Genomic DNA, 17,436 nt, shown 5'->3' with positions numbered 1-17,436 from the left:
GCTTAGTGGCTGCATTGTAAACTTCACTTGGAAATTCTTTTCAATGCATCTCTGAAAGTATTTTGGGCACTCAGAGTAAAGTTAATGATTTTTACTGTGAGCAATTTTGTGTGTATGTGAGGAAGATTGGCCCTGAGCTAACATCTGTTACCAATCTTCCTCTTTTTGCTGGAGAAAGATTGTTGCAGAGCTAACATCTGTGCCAATCGTCCTCTGTTTTATGTGGGACGCTGCCACAGTGTGCTTGATGAGCAGTGCTGGGTCTGCGCCGGGATCCAAACCTGTGAACCCTGGGCCGCCGAAGCAAAGTGTGCGAACTTAACCACTGCGCCACCAGGCCAGTCCCCTGTAAGCAATTTTTGATAAAAGGTTTATATTGTTAACAGTAGTCGGTAATATGAACTCAAAAGAGTTTGTTTCAGCTGGATGTGTTAAGAATGCGGAGCTAACATTCTCATGTTTGCTGGATTTAACTCTTTGAGGACAGGCCCCACAAGTGACAGAATACCTCATTTAAACTGGCTTCAGTAGAACAGGATTGTTGTTTGTTTGTCTGTTTACGTAGATGAGAGGCCCATGGGGAGATCCTTCTGTGCAGCTTGATGTGGAGGCCCAGATGATGTCTTCATGACTTGGTTCCCTCTCCATCTCTTGATTCTGTTCCCTCTGGCTTGGCTCCACCCTCAAACGGTCCTTCATGTGGCACCAGCCTACGTCCCATAAGGCTCAAGTGAGGCAGAGAAGGAGAAAGTCTCTCCCAGAGCTTCTCTCTAACTGAACTGACTCAGGTCAGTTACCTACTTTGGAACCAGTCCTTGGAACGAGGGGAATGTAGTGGGCTGTTGGGCAAAGGGAAGGAGCCCTACTCAACGCGCAGAGCATTAGGGTTGGGGAAGGGTGGATCCGCAAAAGGAACTCCGGGAGCTGTTGGCAAAAGAAGGCAGAAGAGAAAGTGGGCAACGATCTTGGCCAGGACTCACTGTGTTGCAGCTAGCAGAATACTGGCTTAAATAATAAAGAGGATTTATTGGCTCAGGAAACTAGAGGGTTCTGAGGTAGAGAAGGAAGGCTTCAGGATTTGTTTGATTCCGGGGCTCAGTGATATAGTCGAGGACTTGGTTCTCTTCTGCCTCTCTGCTTGGCCCTTGCAGGGTCAGCTTCATCCTTACGCTGGCTCCCCTCACAGTGGCAAGACAGAGGCAGCCACTGAGCTAGGCTGTGCCTCCACCTACTATATCAACCAGAAGGAGAGAATGACCAAGTTCTTTCAGAAAAGCAGAGGAAGTTATTTCCCAGAACCGCCCGCACATCTTCTCTCACATCTTATCCCTATGAAATTGATTCCGCGGCCATTTCTGAGATTCAGGGAGTCCCTTTGGCCAGGATAGATGGAGACCAGATTGGTTTGTGTCCAGGGGGCAGGTGAAGTGGGATAATCTGGACGGCCTTCTCGAGCTGGTGATGGGGTCAATCCTCTACGCTCATCACAGCTGCTACCCAGCTCTGGGGCGGTTGCTGGACAGTGAGTTAATAACCACAGTGGGGCCACGTCTCACTCATATCTTTATCGCTAGTGTTTAGCACATAGTAGGTCCTCAGTCAGTAAGTGTTTACTGAACAGGGCCAAACTGGAACAGTGCACCTTGCTTAATTTGGAAAGAAATCAGGAGTTTTATGCATGAGTAAAATGATGGCTGAAAATAAATCTTATCTCAGCTTTAAATATGGATTAAATGCAGCGTCTGGATAGAGGCGATAAGACGTCCCTCTTCTTTTCCTATCCTGTCCCATGCATAACATTTTCCCCTTCGGCTTTTGGTTGCTCATCAAATTCCATTACAGCGAAGAGTGTTGTAAACAATAGTTGGTGTCAGGAAACTATTTCTAACTCCTGATAAGTCCTTTGATGATCTCATGACATTAAAATTTGCTACTATGAATATTCAGTAAAACAAAACTTTTTTCCTTTTTATATTCCTTGCCCATCTAATAGTCATTTGTTATAGTTTTTTTAAAAAATCAAATATCTGAATATCTTTTTAAAAAGTGCAAGGGCTCTGGTCAGTGAGAGAAGAAACTCCATTTCCTGGCCTTGACCAATAAGGGGAATTAGAAACACCGTCAGCTTTTGTTTGAAAACAAATTCTAAGGAGTGGAAAAAATAGATACTCGCAGGAAAGGTGTGGTAGAATAGTTTTAGCATTACTCGTTTTATCAGGAACGCTTTTAGAAATAACCGTGTGACCTGTGCGGGAAGTCTTAGTCAAGTCAATATTTTGTGTTATGAGTGCATATTTTTAACTTTTTTTGAGAAGTATTATTTTTCTCTAATGAAATTCTAATGCAGTGGGAAAAAAATGAACCCCCATTTGAAGTTTGCTGTGATAAGAATTTTGGCATCTGGTTATAGTCCAAATGTGTACTCATTTCTAGGATCATAATTATTGATTAGTTTTGTCATGTCTGGGGGGTCTTGGGCATCTGGAAGTTTATTGTGGCGAATATCTATGTGGGAGAGGAGGCTATGACATTCTAATGCGTGCCATGTGCACAGCCTTAACTGCAGACCTTTGTCACTGCTATGTCCACATCCCCATCACCCTGGCCACAAGTGACTGAACCAGGAATAAGTATCATGCCCTGTGGGCAGCCACTCTGGGATGGCAAGTGGCTATGAAATGATCTGCTACAATTGCACTGCCCAGCAGGGATGGCCTATCCTGGGTAGTTTCTAACCAGCCCAATCAGAGTCTCCTGTCTGCGGAGTATGGATGTCAGATGACAGACAGAAGAGGCAGAATGCATTGTAGGTAGAAGGGAAGAGACACCAGAGAGGAGGAGGAAGCTTGAAAAGCCATGAGTTAGCAGTCTTTGGAACAGAGAGAGGAGAAAGAATCAGTTAGGAGAGAGCAGCAGAAAAAGCAGCAGCAAGGTGAGAAAGAAGCCACAGCCCATGAGCTGAGTCTCACAGAGAACTAGAACCGGTTGGGTCACAGAGCTCCTGGCGACGACTATGGCTAGCCTGTCCTGTGCTCTGATCATCTGTAGACTGCAGCCCCCTTCTTCCTGAGCCCTGGCTCTGCCCCCAGTCAGAGGAATTCTCTTTTTCCTTACATTCCTCGTACCTTTACAGTAGCCCCCTGTGCTAGAGTAAGTTATAGTTCAAAACTATCTTTGGCCTCCCCTAAGGGAGGCTTGACTGTGTGACATCATAGGTGTCATTTCCAAACACACGCTTTAAGGGTCAGAGCGTGGTTCACCATATTCTTTTCATTTGTATGATACCCAGCACTCTTTCAGAGAGAGGCCGCTCTGTCAGCTGAGGCCCAGAGTCAAGACAGCATGGAGCAGGGAGCCACAGCTGACTGAAATGCTCATGTAACACGAGTGAGAAGTAGACCATTGATGATAGAAGCTTCTTGGATTCGGGGCTTGTTTGTTACAGCAAAATCTAGCCTAAACTGACTTGAAAAAAGACCCCAGAATCCAAGGTAACCTGAGCATGTTTCTATTTCTTGCAAACCCAAGGAGTCTCGACCAACACAATGCCATAGCCACACTCAGGTCACCGACCTCACAGCACGTGCTTTGACCTTGCGGGTGTGGGGTCACCGTGGGCACCTGACGCAGGTTCAGTGGCTCTCCAGGGCTGCTTGTTTCCCCTCCCAGTCTTCAGGCCTCAGTCTGTCTCCCATACGTGTACTCAACGTAAAAACTGGCACAAAATACTGTCTGGATGGAACCTCGATTTCCACCTTTTCTCTCTTTGAGGTTTGGGTCTTTTATGATGATGTCCTCTTCCCCTACCCTCCATCCCCCAATTTTATGATAGAAATTTTCCCAACATCTAGAAGAATTGAAAGAATTTCAGCGTGAACACCCACACGTTTACCACCCGGATTCTCCAGTTACCGTTTTGCGTTACTTGCTTCATTGCATATCTGCCCGCCAGTCCATCAGTTCTTCCCTTTATCTGTATCTTGTTTTTTTGGATGCCTTTCAAAGTTACAGACTCATGAGGACATGCTGATGTCTTATCCCTCGACACTTGGTCTTTTTCCTTTCAATTCTGGATTTCTTTTAAAAAAAATTTTGCTTTTTAACCTTGTTTGAGGTTGCCTTAACCATTTCCTCTGCTTGCCCAAAATCGCACTTTTTCACCCTTTAACAATCATGACCTCAGTGTATTTGTCCACATTACAAAAACCCTGGGTGCCCACACTTTCTTAATCTCGCGCTGTAACTGTTCTCTCTATTGCTTCCTCTCTTATCTCTTCACTCACCACAACTTTCCATTTGCTTTCCCTTCTCCCTTTTGGCTCCCCAGCAGATAATTTTTAAACTAAACAACAGCTGAACAATGTCCGCACTGTTCTGTGGGTCTGAGTGTGCACGGCATGGCCACGCTTGCCCAGGAGAGAAGGAAAACACCATTTCTTCCATTTGATTTCTTTGCGTCAAAACTGATTAAATCTGTCTGCGTGACCTTCATACATCAAACCATTTGGCTATTTTAAAAGTCAATTTAATAGAGTAAGTCAAGCTGCATTCCCTCAGAGAAGGAATCTTTATCACCAAACGATACTGTGAATGCCAAAGGAACAATGCATCTTTTGTAGGGCGAGAGAGAGACACTGCCGGCCTACAATTGTTGGACTGTTGAAATTATTATATGGCAATTCATGCTAGATACATATTTGCATTGTTGTACAAGTATTTGCTTATTTTGGTTAAAGATGGCTTTTTGAAGGGAACTCTGCTCTTGCAATGCAGAGTTAAAAGACCCCATTACGTGGTCTACTACATTTCATCGCCCTGGCCAGCAGTGTTTCAATTTTTTAATATAAGGCTATCAGCAATGAGGTAAAAGGCTGCAAACCATCTCCAGCAACTCAGGCACTGCCATATTTTATTTACTAACAGCTATAATAAAGCTTTCAGTGAAAAATCTTAAGTAGCACTTTCCTTTTTGGTGAGAATCAATTTCATAACAATCTTTTCAACCTTATTTCAGGTTATAAAGCTGAGTTGGCTATTTCAAAATGAAGGGGAAAAAAGAAGGAAAAAATTTCATAATAAAATATTACGGGAAGAGGGGGCTGGCCCCATGGCCGAGTGGTTAAGTTCACATGCTCCCCTTCAACGGCCTGGGGTTCACTGGTTCGGATCCTGGACACGGACCTACACACCACTCATCAAGCCATGCTGTGGCGGCATCCCACATAGAAGAACTAGAAGGACTTACAACTAGGATGTACAACCATGCACTGGGGCTTTGTCGGGGGAAGAAAAAAGAGGAAGATTGGCAACAGATGTTAGCTCAGAGCCAATCTTAATATATATATATATGTATATAAAATGGGAAGACAGTGAAGAGAAATTGTCCAGAGTTGTATTAGCAATTCCTCCTTTTAAATGTCAGAATTCTTGTACATAAATTCTTTCTTGCTTTGACGCTTGCGAGTTGAATGGTGGACTCATTCTTTCATTTACTCACCACCCATTGATCACCTACTCTGTGCACGGCTCTCAGTTAAGCCCTGAGAATATAAGGAAAAAGGAGACATATGCCGTGTCCTCAGAGAGTTTATAGCTAAGGAGGGGAGATAGACACAGGGGCTGGCAGTTATCTTACAGTTCCATTGGAGGTACTATGACAGAGGGGCATACGCTACTGCTATTCTGAGGATTTCAGAGGACTGGGGACAAGCCATAAATACAGTTACTCAGAATCAAAGCCTAGATTTAAATCAAATCCTTCTGAGATAATTCCAAAAGCAGGTAATAAGCCCCCTACTATGTGCAGTCTTTTATTAGTCCCTGCTATCAGCAAATAGGCTTATCCAAAGATAGCTGGAGAAATGTCTTCAGAATTCTTTGCATGGCCTGTGTTACTGTTTGTTGATGTGCTTATAAACCTTATAAAGGACACGTGATTTTCATCCAGCACAAGCAATCAATTAACTTCTCTTCCTTTGTCCTACTCAAACATGTAGGCAAAGAATATAATTCAATTCTGTCTTCTCTCTTTAGAGGAAGAAAACCAAATTCGTTGCCTGTGATTTTCTGACCGAGTGGTTATACCAGTAAGTTTTTTATGTCTTTGAATATTCAGTGACCCTAAGGATTCAGTAGTGTTAATTTGCAAGCCGATAACAACACTTGACTTGAATTCTTACTTATTGTTTTCTTGTCAATCAAACCTATGGCATCGTGACCAGTCATAATCCGAAGAGGACAGAGGAGCCATTCACAGAATTCTTTTCCATTCCATTTGTGGAGCAGTGGCTGCAGCTTCAGTAAGTAATGACATAAGTTTTCAAATTCCTAATTTTAACGTTGTGTTAATGAGAGTTTTCTCCAATCTAAGAAAACTAACTCATGTAATCCACCCAGGACCCCAAGTCAGTTATATTTGTGTCTCTTGTCTCTGGTTATTTTCAGTCTAGGCTGAGGGCATCCTATCTATGTGGTGATTATTCAAGAAGCACTTCAGAAGTAAAATAGAAAACTGTAACAAATTCTTATCCTAAATAATTCATCTCTCCATTCTCTCTCCCTTTCCCTCTCTTTCTCTGTTTTTCTCTCTCTCTCTCCCCCTGAAGGTCATTATGTCTCAGGAAATGCGACTAAACTTTTCTAAATATTAATTTTTGGTTATATGCATCAGTTCCACATTTAAAGTATTAGAACATGACAGATAAAGGTAAAACTCTCTTTGACCATCATTTTAACCTGAGCCTTCTCTCCTCACAGAAGTAATCAGTTTTGTCTATAGTGCATACTTCCAGAGCTCTTAAAATTACTTATTATATACAATTAGATTATATCATGTAAAATTAGTAGTATTATATTATATGAGCTATTTTTCATCAATAATATAGCAATGCTAATGATGATGGCAACTAGCATTTACCGAGTGCTTGTATCATTGTTCTCAGCATTTAACACTAATGAACTAACTTGATCCTGATAACAATGCTATTATCAGCCCTGTGTTGCAGATGAGGAAATGTATGCGTTATTCTGCAACTTGCTTTTATTTAACTCAAATACATACTTTTGAGACCCAGCCATGTTGATTGAATCACATCTAATTTATGCCATTGATGGCATTATAGTATATTTTATTTCTAGATTTGCATAATTTATTCTTTCATGAAATAAATTTTTATTAAGTACTGCTATGTGCCAAACATCATTTTAGGTGCTGGAGGTAAAGCAGTGAACAAAGTAGCCAAAAATCACTGCCTTGATGGAGCTTATGTTCTAGTGGGGATGACAGACAATAAACAAACAAGTCAGTACTGTAGGGAAAAATAAAGCCGGGAGGGAGGAATACAGAGTATTGAGGGGGCTTAATTTATATATGGTGGGCAGGAGAGATCTGACTTGGAGGATGACATTTAAGCAGGGGTCCTCTGTTTTAAGACATAGGTGGAAGAAAGATAGCTCGATTTAGAGAAAATGACATATATTTAACCTGTTGCTTCAAAAATGTTTTCACGCTAGCCCTTTGCAAAAATAATGTCAGGAAACTGAGGTACTAGGAAATTCAGTAAGGTTTGTAAAACCCCATATTAAACAGAGTGGAAGACATTAAATTAGATGCTTAACCCTCAAAGGTCACATTTTTTGCTTAAATCTGCCCTTCTTGAAAATACCAAGGTGAATAGACTCTTGGCTGACTTTCTCAATTTTGAGAATTAAAAACACCCTAGATATTACCAGTTTTTAAAAATGTGAGGTTGCATACTGAAAGGAGAATTATATTGGAAAAACTTTTTCTTATTTAGCTTCTAAACCTGTGCCTAATTTGTCCACTATGAAAATGGAAGGCCCATAATTATTGACTATAAATGATTAATAAATGAAAGATTTACCTATATTTTTCTAAGACATTTTTTCAGTATCATTCTCCAAGTTGTTGCTTTGCCTTGAAAATGATACATTTTCCCACTTATAGTAACCAATGAAAAAGGATCTTAAAGATATGAGAACTTCTCTAGATAAGAGTCCTCTCAAATCCTTAGTCATTTATTGTACAAATATCTTAATTTAAAATGGTTGCTAACTTCCTCTGGCAGCTCATATAAATATGCCACAAAGTAGCGATGGCAGTCATTTCAACTGGGCTCCACAAGAACAGAAAAGCAAGAGCTCTGACCTCAACTGGCATTTGTATTCTCTATTTCCATTACCTTTCAAAGAGATGCCCAGAAACATGATAAAACTTAAAATGACATTAATCTAATTCGGTGCAATAAATATTTATTGAACACCTACCAAATGCAATGCACAGAGCTTTGATGCTGGGGAGAAAATAGAGATGAATAAAATATGGCTCCAGCCCTTGAGGTAAGAGAGGTGTGCTTACAACCAGCTGAAGTTTCTGTAGTGAGCGTTGTGATACAGATGTTAGCAAAGCACTAGAGGGAAATGGGGAAGCACAAGGCCATCCACTGGCCCCCATGGTGGGCCCAGAGTCCACCCAGTCGGGGCAGCACCAACCTGGTCAGTGCCCAGATTTGGTTTTGAGAGGCAAGAACTCAGGTGCTATATCCTTCTCAAGGGTCTGTTTGAACAGGCAGTGTCAGAGAGGCAACCAATCTGAACGTTAGAAACCAACGTTCTTAAGGAGAATGAGGGCAGGAGCCAGGAAACAATATCTAATCCAGGCTTTTCCAACCTTGGTGCTGTTGACATTTAGCACCAGATAATTCTCTGTGTGGGGCTGGCCTGTGCAGTGTAGGATGTTTCGCAGCATCTCTAGCCTCCACCCACCACATGCCAGCTGCACCTGTACAGTCATCACTATCAAGAATGTCCCCAGACACTCGCAAATGTCAGGGGGTTGGGGGTAGAGAGACAAGGACAGCAAGATCCCCCCTGGTTGTTTTTCTGGTGGTTTTCTACCCTGGCTGCACGCTGAAATCATCCGAGGAGCTTTTGTTGCCTGGCTTCACCTAAGACCTCTTAAATCAGACCTATTAATTCAGGGTGGAGCCCAGGCATTGATTTTTGTTTTTTTAACAGCTTCCTAGGTGATTCTAATGTACAGCCAGAGTTGAAACCTCACCCACAGGGCAGACGAAGTGCTGCCTTGAGGAGGTAATAAATAATATGATTGAACCATTACTCTGCTAAGTGCTTTTACACATATTATCTCATTTAATCTTTGCAACAACACTAGGATCTGGGTGCTAAAGCTGGGAAGCTGAAAATGAAGTGAGGTAGGTCTAAGGAAAATATGGTGATTGTTGCGGGCAGGAGCACGCTGCCTGGGCATTTTTAGTAGGGCTTAAAGGTACAGGTTGGAGGAAGATGAATTTTGAGGGAGGGACTCTGTCAAGGTTTTCTGAAGGAAGAAAGATATAGACTAGTACTTCAGGCAGTATTGGGTGGGGTTGAGTATGAGCGGCAGGGACAACGCTCATACTCTTAACAAACCAGTATTCAGGTCTCTACCACTTACTAGTTGCATGACCCTGGGTCAGGGTTTTAGTTCTCTATTACTGTATAACACAGTACCCTAAAACTTAGTGGCTAAGCCTAAACCTAAAAAATAATAAATCTTTAATATCTCACAGTTTCTGTGGCTTAGGAATTCAGGTGCAGGTTAGCTGGGTAGTGCTGGTTCAGAGTCTCATAGGTTGTAGTCAAGATGTTGCAGGGCCTGCAGTCATCTGAAGGCTTGGCTCAGCTCAGAGGAGCCGCTTTTGAGATGGCACCTACACATGGTGGTGGCTATTGGCTGAAGGCCTCAGGTTTTCTTCACATGGGCCTTCCCATGGGCTGCTTGAGTGTCCTCATTATGTGGTGACTATCCTCCTTCAGAATGAGAGACTTGAGTACCAGAGGAAGCCGCAGTGCCTTTTATGACCCAGTCTTAGAAGCCAAACACCTCCACTTCCACCACATTCTATAAGTCAGAAGAGAGTCACTAAGTACAGCTCAAGTACCATGTTCAAAGGGAAAGTAATTAAGCTCCTCCTTTTGAAGGTAAGAGTATCAAAGCATGTGTGGACGTATTTTAAAAGCAGCACAGCAGGTCACTCTCTAAGCCTCCGTTTCCTCATTTGTAAAATGTGGCGATTATGAAGATGCGGTGAAATAATGCACTTACAAATGGGATCATGAAGAGACACACGTGGCTTACTAGTGGTTACTGTTGCCATTGAAGGACATTGTGGACTTAGGAAGAGAGAAACGGCAGAAGAGGGTATTCAAGGCCAAAGGCACAGAGATGGGAGAAGGCAGGACTTGGTCCAGGCACGGGAGACCAGCATAGCTGTCTCATGGAGCATGCCAGGATCTGGGGATGGGATGGGAGATAAGGCTGGGAGGGAGATAGGGGTTGGATTTTGGTGTTCAGTAAAAGCATGAAGTTTGGGCATTATTCCACAAGCAAGAGAGAGCATTAAAAGGTTTTAGAGCAGAAGTGTAATGGGATCAGACTGTTTTGGCAAGATAACTCCCAAGACAGCAGGGGATGTGTGAGCTTGAGGAGAGACTAGAGTCGGGCTGCTGTTTCCCAGGCCGTGGTTACAGCCCTGAGGTCTTGAGCCAGGACAACAGGAATAGAAAAGGAGGGACGTAGAATGGGTAGAGTGGACAGGTGACACGGGATGAGTGTAGGACTGGAGAAGGGGTGTGCCTGAAAAGGTGAGATTTCCTGGGTAAACGGGAGGGCCCAAATAGGAGCAAAGAGACCTAGCCAGAAAAGCAGGATCAAGGGTAAAGATGATGCTCCCTGTCCGGGGCACATTGAGATTGAGGTGCCTCTAGGAAATCCTTATTGGAAGCATTGGCCTGAAGCTCAGAAGTGGGGTCTGGAGAGAGACACTGATTTTGGAATCAAGAGCCGCATGTCCAATGCACAGATTGAGCCGAGATGGGTGGGAATGAACTTTTAGCACCCCATAGTTTGTTCTGGAGGGTCAGTGAAGGAGGCACTTACTCTAAGATGTGTGATTGGCGGTGATGACCGTGGCTTATCTTGCAGTTGTGTTTTGATTTGAAATGGGCAGTAGGGAGGTAGCAGGGGTCTAGTAGTTTTCTAATTCTGCTGTAACAAATTCCCACAAACTTTGGTGGCTTTAAACAATACACAGTTAGTGTCTTACAGTTCTGGAGGTCAGATGCCGGACACAGATCTCACAGAGCTCAAATCAAGGCATTGGCAGGGCTGCCTTCTTTCCTGCAGCCTCTAGGGGAGAACCCGTTTCCTGGCCTTTTTCAGCTTCTAGACGCTGCCTGTATTCCTTGGCTGGTGGCCCCTTCCTCCAGCTTCAAAGTCAGCCACGTTGCATATCTCTGACCCTGCTTCCTTAGCCACATTTCTCGGATTCTCTTTTCCGTCCCTCTTCCACTCTTGAGGACTCATATGTTTACGTTGGCTCACCCACATAATTCAGAATAATCTCCCCGTCTCAGTCTTTAATTTAATCACATCTGCAAAGTCCCTTTTGCCATTGTAAGATAACATATTCCCGTGTTCATTGTAAAATAACATATTCACGTGTTCATTGTAAGATAACATATTCACGTGTTCATTGAAAGATAACATATTCACGTGTTCATTGTAAGATAACATATTCACGTGTTCATGTAAGATAACATAATCCCGTGTTCATTGTAAGATAACATATTGACGTGTTCATTGTAAGATAACATATTCACGTGTTCATTGTAAGATAACATAATTCCGTGGGAATTAATGATGGGGACATCTTTGGGCTCCATGATTCTGCCTATCATAGAGTAATGGAGAATATGGAGAAACTGAGAATCCCTCACTCCGAGGGATACCTACGTCATGTTGGGGATCAATAACAGTTTAAAATTGTTCTGGGTTTTGTAAAAATGACACATGCTCAGTGAAAAAAGTGAAAGCAGACAGAAAAGGAAAAAGAAAAAGCTGCAAATTGCCTAAGAGCCTGCCTCCCAGATACAACCATTGTTGACATTTTAGGGAACTTCTTTTAAGAGTCCTTCTCTATGCACATATACCCATATACAGATAAAGGAAGATGTGTATTTATTCCTCTGAGATCAGAGCTCAAAGTGAAAGGAAATTTGAGGTGGAAGGGGGAGGAGTTGAGAGAGTTCACGTAGGTGTGAAGGCATCTGCTGAGAGGGCGCCCAGGCGGGTTCTGGAGGCTTGTTGGGGAGGGGAGGGGGCTGCAACAGCTGCTGTGGTGAAACCGATGGGGAATCAACCAGGGATAAATAGGCATGGCCCAGCTGATGGCCTGAATTCACGGTGCATATGAACAGCCTGCTTATGTGATTATCTCCAGCAACCCTCTACAACCCTGGAAAGAGGGTAGAGAAAACAAATGATTGCCGAAATCGGGGTTGAAGACTGGCCAAGCTAATATAGTGAAAGGTCGAGACTGGGCAGGGGGATCTGAAGGGGAAGTCTGAAGGGGAAGCATTGTTAACTTTTCTAGAATGATTATCTTACACTTTTCTCATAAATTACCAAATTTTCTGAATTATGTTAACGATTGAACAACCAATTTTCAGGAAGAGAAAGAAACACTACATTATGTCTTCACATTGGAAGTAAGAAACATACTGAACTCGGAAACACTAAAATGGGAGTGGCGGAGTCCATCTTAGAAGCAAGAAAATTTTAAAGTTTTAAAAACTTTAATGTGTGGATTTTATCTGGATCCTGATTCAAAGAAACAAACTAAAAAGAAAAATTAGGAGACAATTGGAAATTTGAGCTCTTAGTAGATAGTTGATGATGTAAAGAATTATTGTTATTTTATTTAAGGTATGATAATTTCATAGTCATGATAAAAACGTTATTACTTTTTAGAGAAACATGTTGAAATATTTGTGAATGAAATATAAAATGACGTCTATGGACAGGGTTGAGGGGAAGTTACACTGAGTGACTGACATGGAGAACAGTATAACTGAACCTGGCTGATGGTGACATGGGTTCATTTTTTTTTTCTGTCTACTTTTTTGTATCTTTGAAAATTTCCATAATAAAAAATTAAAAGGAAAAGAAACAATGAGATTTTCCAAAGCTCCTTGTGAGCGCCTCGTTGAATGGTGGATGTGCCGTGGGCGACGAGGCATCTATTGACTGGCAGTGAACTGGGAGGGCTGAGGGCTGTTCCTCTCCATTGGAGGTGGCTAGAGTGACAGACAGTAGGGGAGACTGAGTTTTCATGTGATCACGCTGGGAAGCTCAAATGGCATGGAAGGAAAATGGCCCCAGGGGCAAGGAGAGAGTGGCAGGTGCAGGCCCAAGTGAGAAGGCTCATGGTGCTTGGGGAGGCTGTGGTCACCCCTCCCAAACCTGGCTCTGAATGTGCACACAACTCACCAACCAGTTCCCGTCCATCAGCCTCGTCTCCCTCCACACCTGCCTCCAACGCCCAACCCAGTTCTCCCCAGCAACAATGAGAAGGAGGATTAACGTGATCAAAGTCCTGGGCTTGCCCTAAGGACATGGCTCCAGTAATCTCTGAGTTCCTGGGGAATAAGGAAATGGCTTTCTAGGTTGGATCAGCAACCTTCTTCTGTAGCGGATAGTGAATCTTTTAGGCTTTGCAGCCACATATGGTTTCTGTTGCAACTGCTCAACTTGACCACTGTAGCATGTAAGCAGCCGTAGACAATATGTGAGCCACTGGGCATGGCTGTGTTCCAATACAAGTTTATTTACAAAACTAGGTGGTGGGCCAGATTTGGCCGATGAGCTGTGGTTTGCTGATCCCTGTTCTAGGTGGACAATAACCTTCCCAAACCGTAGTCTCATGTAAGGGCAAATAACAATATAGATAGAAGTGAGTAGGTGGGAAAGATGGAAGAATAGAAAGTTATGATCAGAACAAGAATTTGGGAAGTCGAGATCTGACAGTCTTCAGTGATGACCCATTCTAAGATGAGACGGTTTTATTGAGTGACTGACATGAGGGAAGACAGGGCTTGTGGAATCAGGTGGACTGGAGGCCACGGTGTTGGAGGTGCCATCAGTATGAATGATGAAGTATCCTGAGAAGGCTGGTGGGGGATGGGTTGAAGATGACAGCAAGTCAAATCCTGGCGCTGTCAAGGGCAGTGTAAGAGTGTAAATCAAAGTGTAAGACTGGAAATCAAAGAAGCGGCAGCAGTGTAGTGCGGGATTTAGGAACTTGGCCTCTAGAATCACGACTCTGCATTCCAAACCAAGCTCCACCACATCCAGCTGAGACTCTGGGCAAAGGTGGCTTCATCTCTCTGAGCCTCAGTTTTTCCATCTGTAGAATGGTCTTTCACGTAAACAAAGCTAGTTCCTTACCTAAGAGGAATTCTGGTGCAAGCTATTAAGGGAATACGTTTTTTTCCACTACTGATGTGTATACCAAGCAGATGTGTCCCAGCTATTTAAAGGGAGTTATTTAATTTATTTGTTCATTTGTTTAGCTGATCTTTATCAAATGCTTAAATGTGCTCTGAAATTATAGAAGCAGACATATTCATAAGCTGGCTGGCTCCCACTTATTGGGCACTTACTGTATGCCATGGAACTGTGACATCGATCAATGTGGTCCCTGTCTTCACGGACAGATTTCGTATATAGCTGGATTGCAGTATATGTACTTCATTTATGCTAATTCAATGATATACTCTTCGGGGAGAGAGAAAGAGAGAAATAAGATTTTAAAAAATTCAAGCAATCTCCCTTGTTGTTCCAGTCTGGAGGTGAAGCATAGAATAGGACACGTGACTCAGCTCTTTCCTTAGTCAGTTTCCTGTGTCCCTCAGAACGTGAGCAGCTCACGAGGCAACAACTTCCTTCTGTCTCTCTGTCCGTCTGTCTGTCTACCTGCCTACCTATCTATCAAGCATTTATATAGTATTTGTTCAGGTACTATTCAGAACAATTTATAAATATTACCTAATTTAACTCACACAACAACCCAACAAAGTAGGAAATATTCTTTCCCCGTTGTATCAGTCAGGCAGGCCAGGCTAGGCTAAGTTGCGGTTATAAACAATACCGAAGTACCAGTGGCTTAACCCAATAACAGCTTATTTTTGCTCATATAACCACTGATGCAGTTTGGACAGCCCTCTTATAAATTACAGCTATTTGGAACATGTGATCTTTGAGATCACTGAAGCAAAAGAAGAAAGGAATGGAGGAGGCCCCCCAGTTTTTAACCTTCTCAGCCTAGAAGGTTCTTAACCTTCTTACCTCTCCTCACAGAGCAGGGCCCCAAACCAGCTGCAAGGCAGGCTGAGCTATGCAAGGGAGCACTGGATATTCCATGAGCACTAGCTATCCCAGCGACAGCCATATCTCAGAGAAACAACCGAGGTACCGGGATGCTAACTTATTTGCCCAAGGTCACAAGCCAGTAAATAGCAGAGGCAGGGTCTGAAGCCAGGCGGTCTGGCTCCAGAGTCTGGACTGCTGAAGGCGTGGTCCATTACTCAGCTCTGCCGCCCCCGAGATCACCTGGTATTTGCAGTGATCAGCACGAAGACTGGGAGAGAGCTGGCTACGCAGAATTGAATGAAAGATGCTGTGTCTGTATATGGAATTTAAAGTATGGTAAGGGGAAATCCTGACTAAATGTGATTTTCACCTACGTCCTCATATTACAGTATGGCTCCTGTGTAAGATGCAACTCTTTTGTATGTTACACTTGTATTAGGATTATTTGAGGCTATAAATGCTATCTACCAGCCTGGGGAGCCATCTAAAATGGGAGTTTGGGTCCTATTTTAATGTTCTTGGTAAGATCAATTCTGCCAAGCCCAGCTGTCTTTGATGCACGATGTCATTATGTTGTCAGATCACAGCTGGTAGGTTGTGACCATTTGTCACGGCTGGCTGCCGATTGCTTATCACATAAATGATGGGCCTTCTCCCACAGGTTCCCCGTAATTTAGCATACGCTGCTTCATTCTGTCCATCCCTTCTCAGCTACCCGTTTCTTTTCCATGACTTTTTTTTTAAATAACTGCATTTTATGTAGCCATTTTATATAGACATTGACAACCCTTAAAAAATTCTCTTTGGTTTATAAAAATAACTAAGATTTATCATATATAAAATATACATATTAGTTAAATAAACTATGCAGTGAAAAGAAAATGTTTAAAATCGGGGATCATCATAGAATTAAATAACTCTAGACCTAAAAGTCTTTAAAAAGGATGTTTCACTCCAAATGCCAGGAACACGCCTTTTATTTTCTCCTTTATATTATTTTGTAGCTTTCATATTGTCTGCAGAGTTACTTTAAGAATAAAAACAGGGGGCTGGCCCTGTGGCCAAGTGGTTGAGTTTGCATGCTCTGCTTCGGCAGCCCAGGGTTTTGCCAGTTTGGATCCTGGGTGTGGACATGGCACCGCTCATCAGGCCACGCTGAGGTGGTGTCCCACATAACACAACCAGAGGAACCTACAACTAGAATATACAGCTATGTACTAGGGGGCTTTATGGAGAAGAAGAAGAAAAAAAGAAAAAAGAAAAAGATTGGCAACAGCTGTTAGCTCAGGTGCCAATCTTTTTAAAAAACAAAGAATTAAAAACAATTTCAAAACTAAAGGGTATTTATTCTATTTCTTTCTATCCCATTTTCTTGCTTGCTATGGTAGGCGTTTATATTTTTTCCAGCCCTGCATTGGTTTCCCCCTCCTTTGGGTTCTAGACGTCCCTGTGTCGCTGAAAGATCACCCCTCTCCCATTCTCGTTCAGGAAGACAGTGAGCTGATTCCACCTCTGGCTCCGGGCTGGGCATGTGACCCAGGCCTGGCCACTCAGAGCAGTGAATCCCCCCTGACCACCAGGGTTACTCCCAGTTTGGTTCAATCAGAGATAAGTCTAAGATTTTTCAGGAAGGAACCAAGAAAGATTTTTTCCCTTTTCCTCTAGACCTGGAGCTTTGAGATTATCAGCCCTGAGCTGCTGAGGGCAGCCATGTAAGGAGACAGTGCCTGAGATACCAGCAGACCTGAGAGGTGGCCTGAGCCTGAGCCCCTGTGGCATTGACTTCAGCCTCTCTAGCTGGCCATACCTTAGGCCAATTCTACGCCTATTAGTTAAGTGAGCCAATAAGTATCTTTTTTTTCTTAAGCTAGTTTGAGTTAGGTTTCTGATACTTGCAAATGAGAGAGTCCTGGCTGATATGTGCTCCCACATGGTATTGCCCCAACTACCCTCCAGTATTCTGAATTAGTCAGCTTTCTCCAGGTTCTGCTGCTGTAACAAACAACCCTCAAATCTCAGTGCCTTATAACCACAAGGGTTTATTCCCCACCCTGTTCTAGATTGGCTGTGTGTCACCTTTGGCTCTGTTCCACATCTCTTTTCATTCTGGGACCCAGGATGAAGGAGTGGCCCCTGCCTCAGTCTCACGGCAGAGGGAGAAGAGCAGGGGCCAGCCCATGTAATGGCAGACATTACTTCTGCTC

At 43.1% G+C, this 17,436-nt stretch overlaps 1 protein-coding gene across 20 annotated transcripts in view; it reads left to right on the top strand.

Annotated features, from left to right (window-relative positions):
• Positions 1-17,436, top strand: part of IQCK (IQ motif containing K) — a 117,704-nt gene that overhangs the window by 28,926 nt on the left and 71,342 nt on the right. For all 20 annotated transcript variants that reach the window (XR_011494278.1, XR_011494275.1, XR_011494277.1 and 17 more), the window contains 2 exons: positions 6,034-6,086; positions 6,222-6,299. Coding sequence is in view for 15 of the 20 variants with exons in the window: in XM_070484847.1 (XP_070340948.1) it covers positions 6,034-6,086; positions 6,222-6,299 (131 nt within the window). In the remaining 5 variants the exon portion in view is untranslated. The remainder of the gene's footprint in view (positions 1-6,033; positions 6,087-6,221; positions 6,300-17,436) is intronic.

Source organism: Equus asinus, chromosome 14 (assembly GCF_041296235.1).
Source record: "Equus asinus isolate D_3611 breed Donkey chromosome 14, EquAss-T2T_v2, whole genome shotgun sequence".
Taxonomy (NCBI): domain Eukaryota; kingdom Metazoa; phylum Chordata; class Mammalia; order Perissodactyla; family Equidae; genus Equus; species Equus asinus.
The sequence above is the reverse complement of the archived record's forward strand: the minus strand, read 5'-3'. Positions and strand labels throughout refer to the sequence as shown.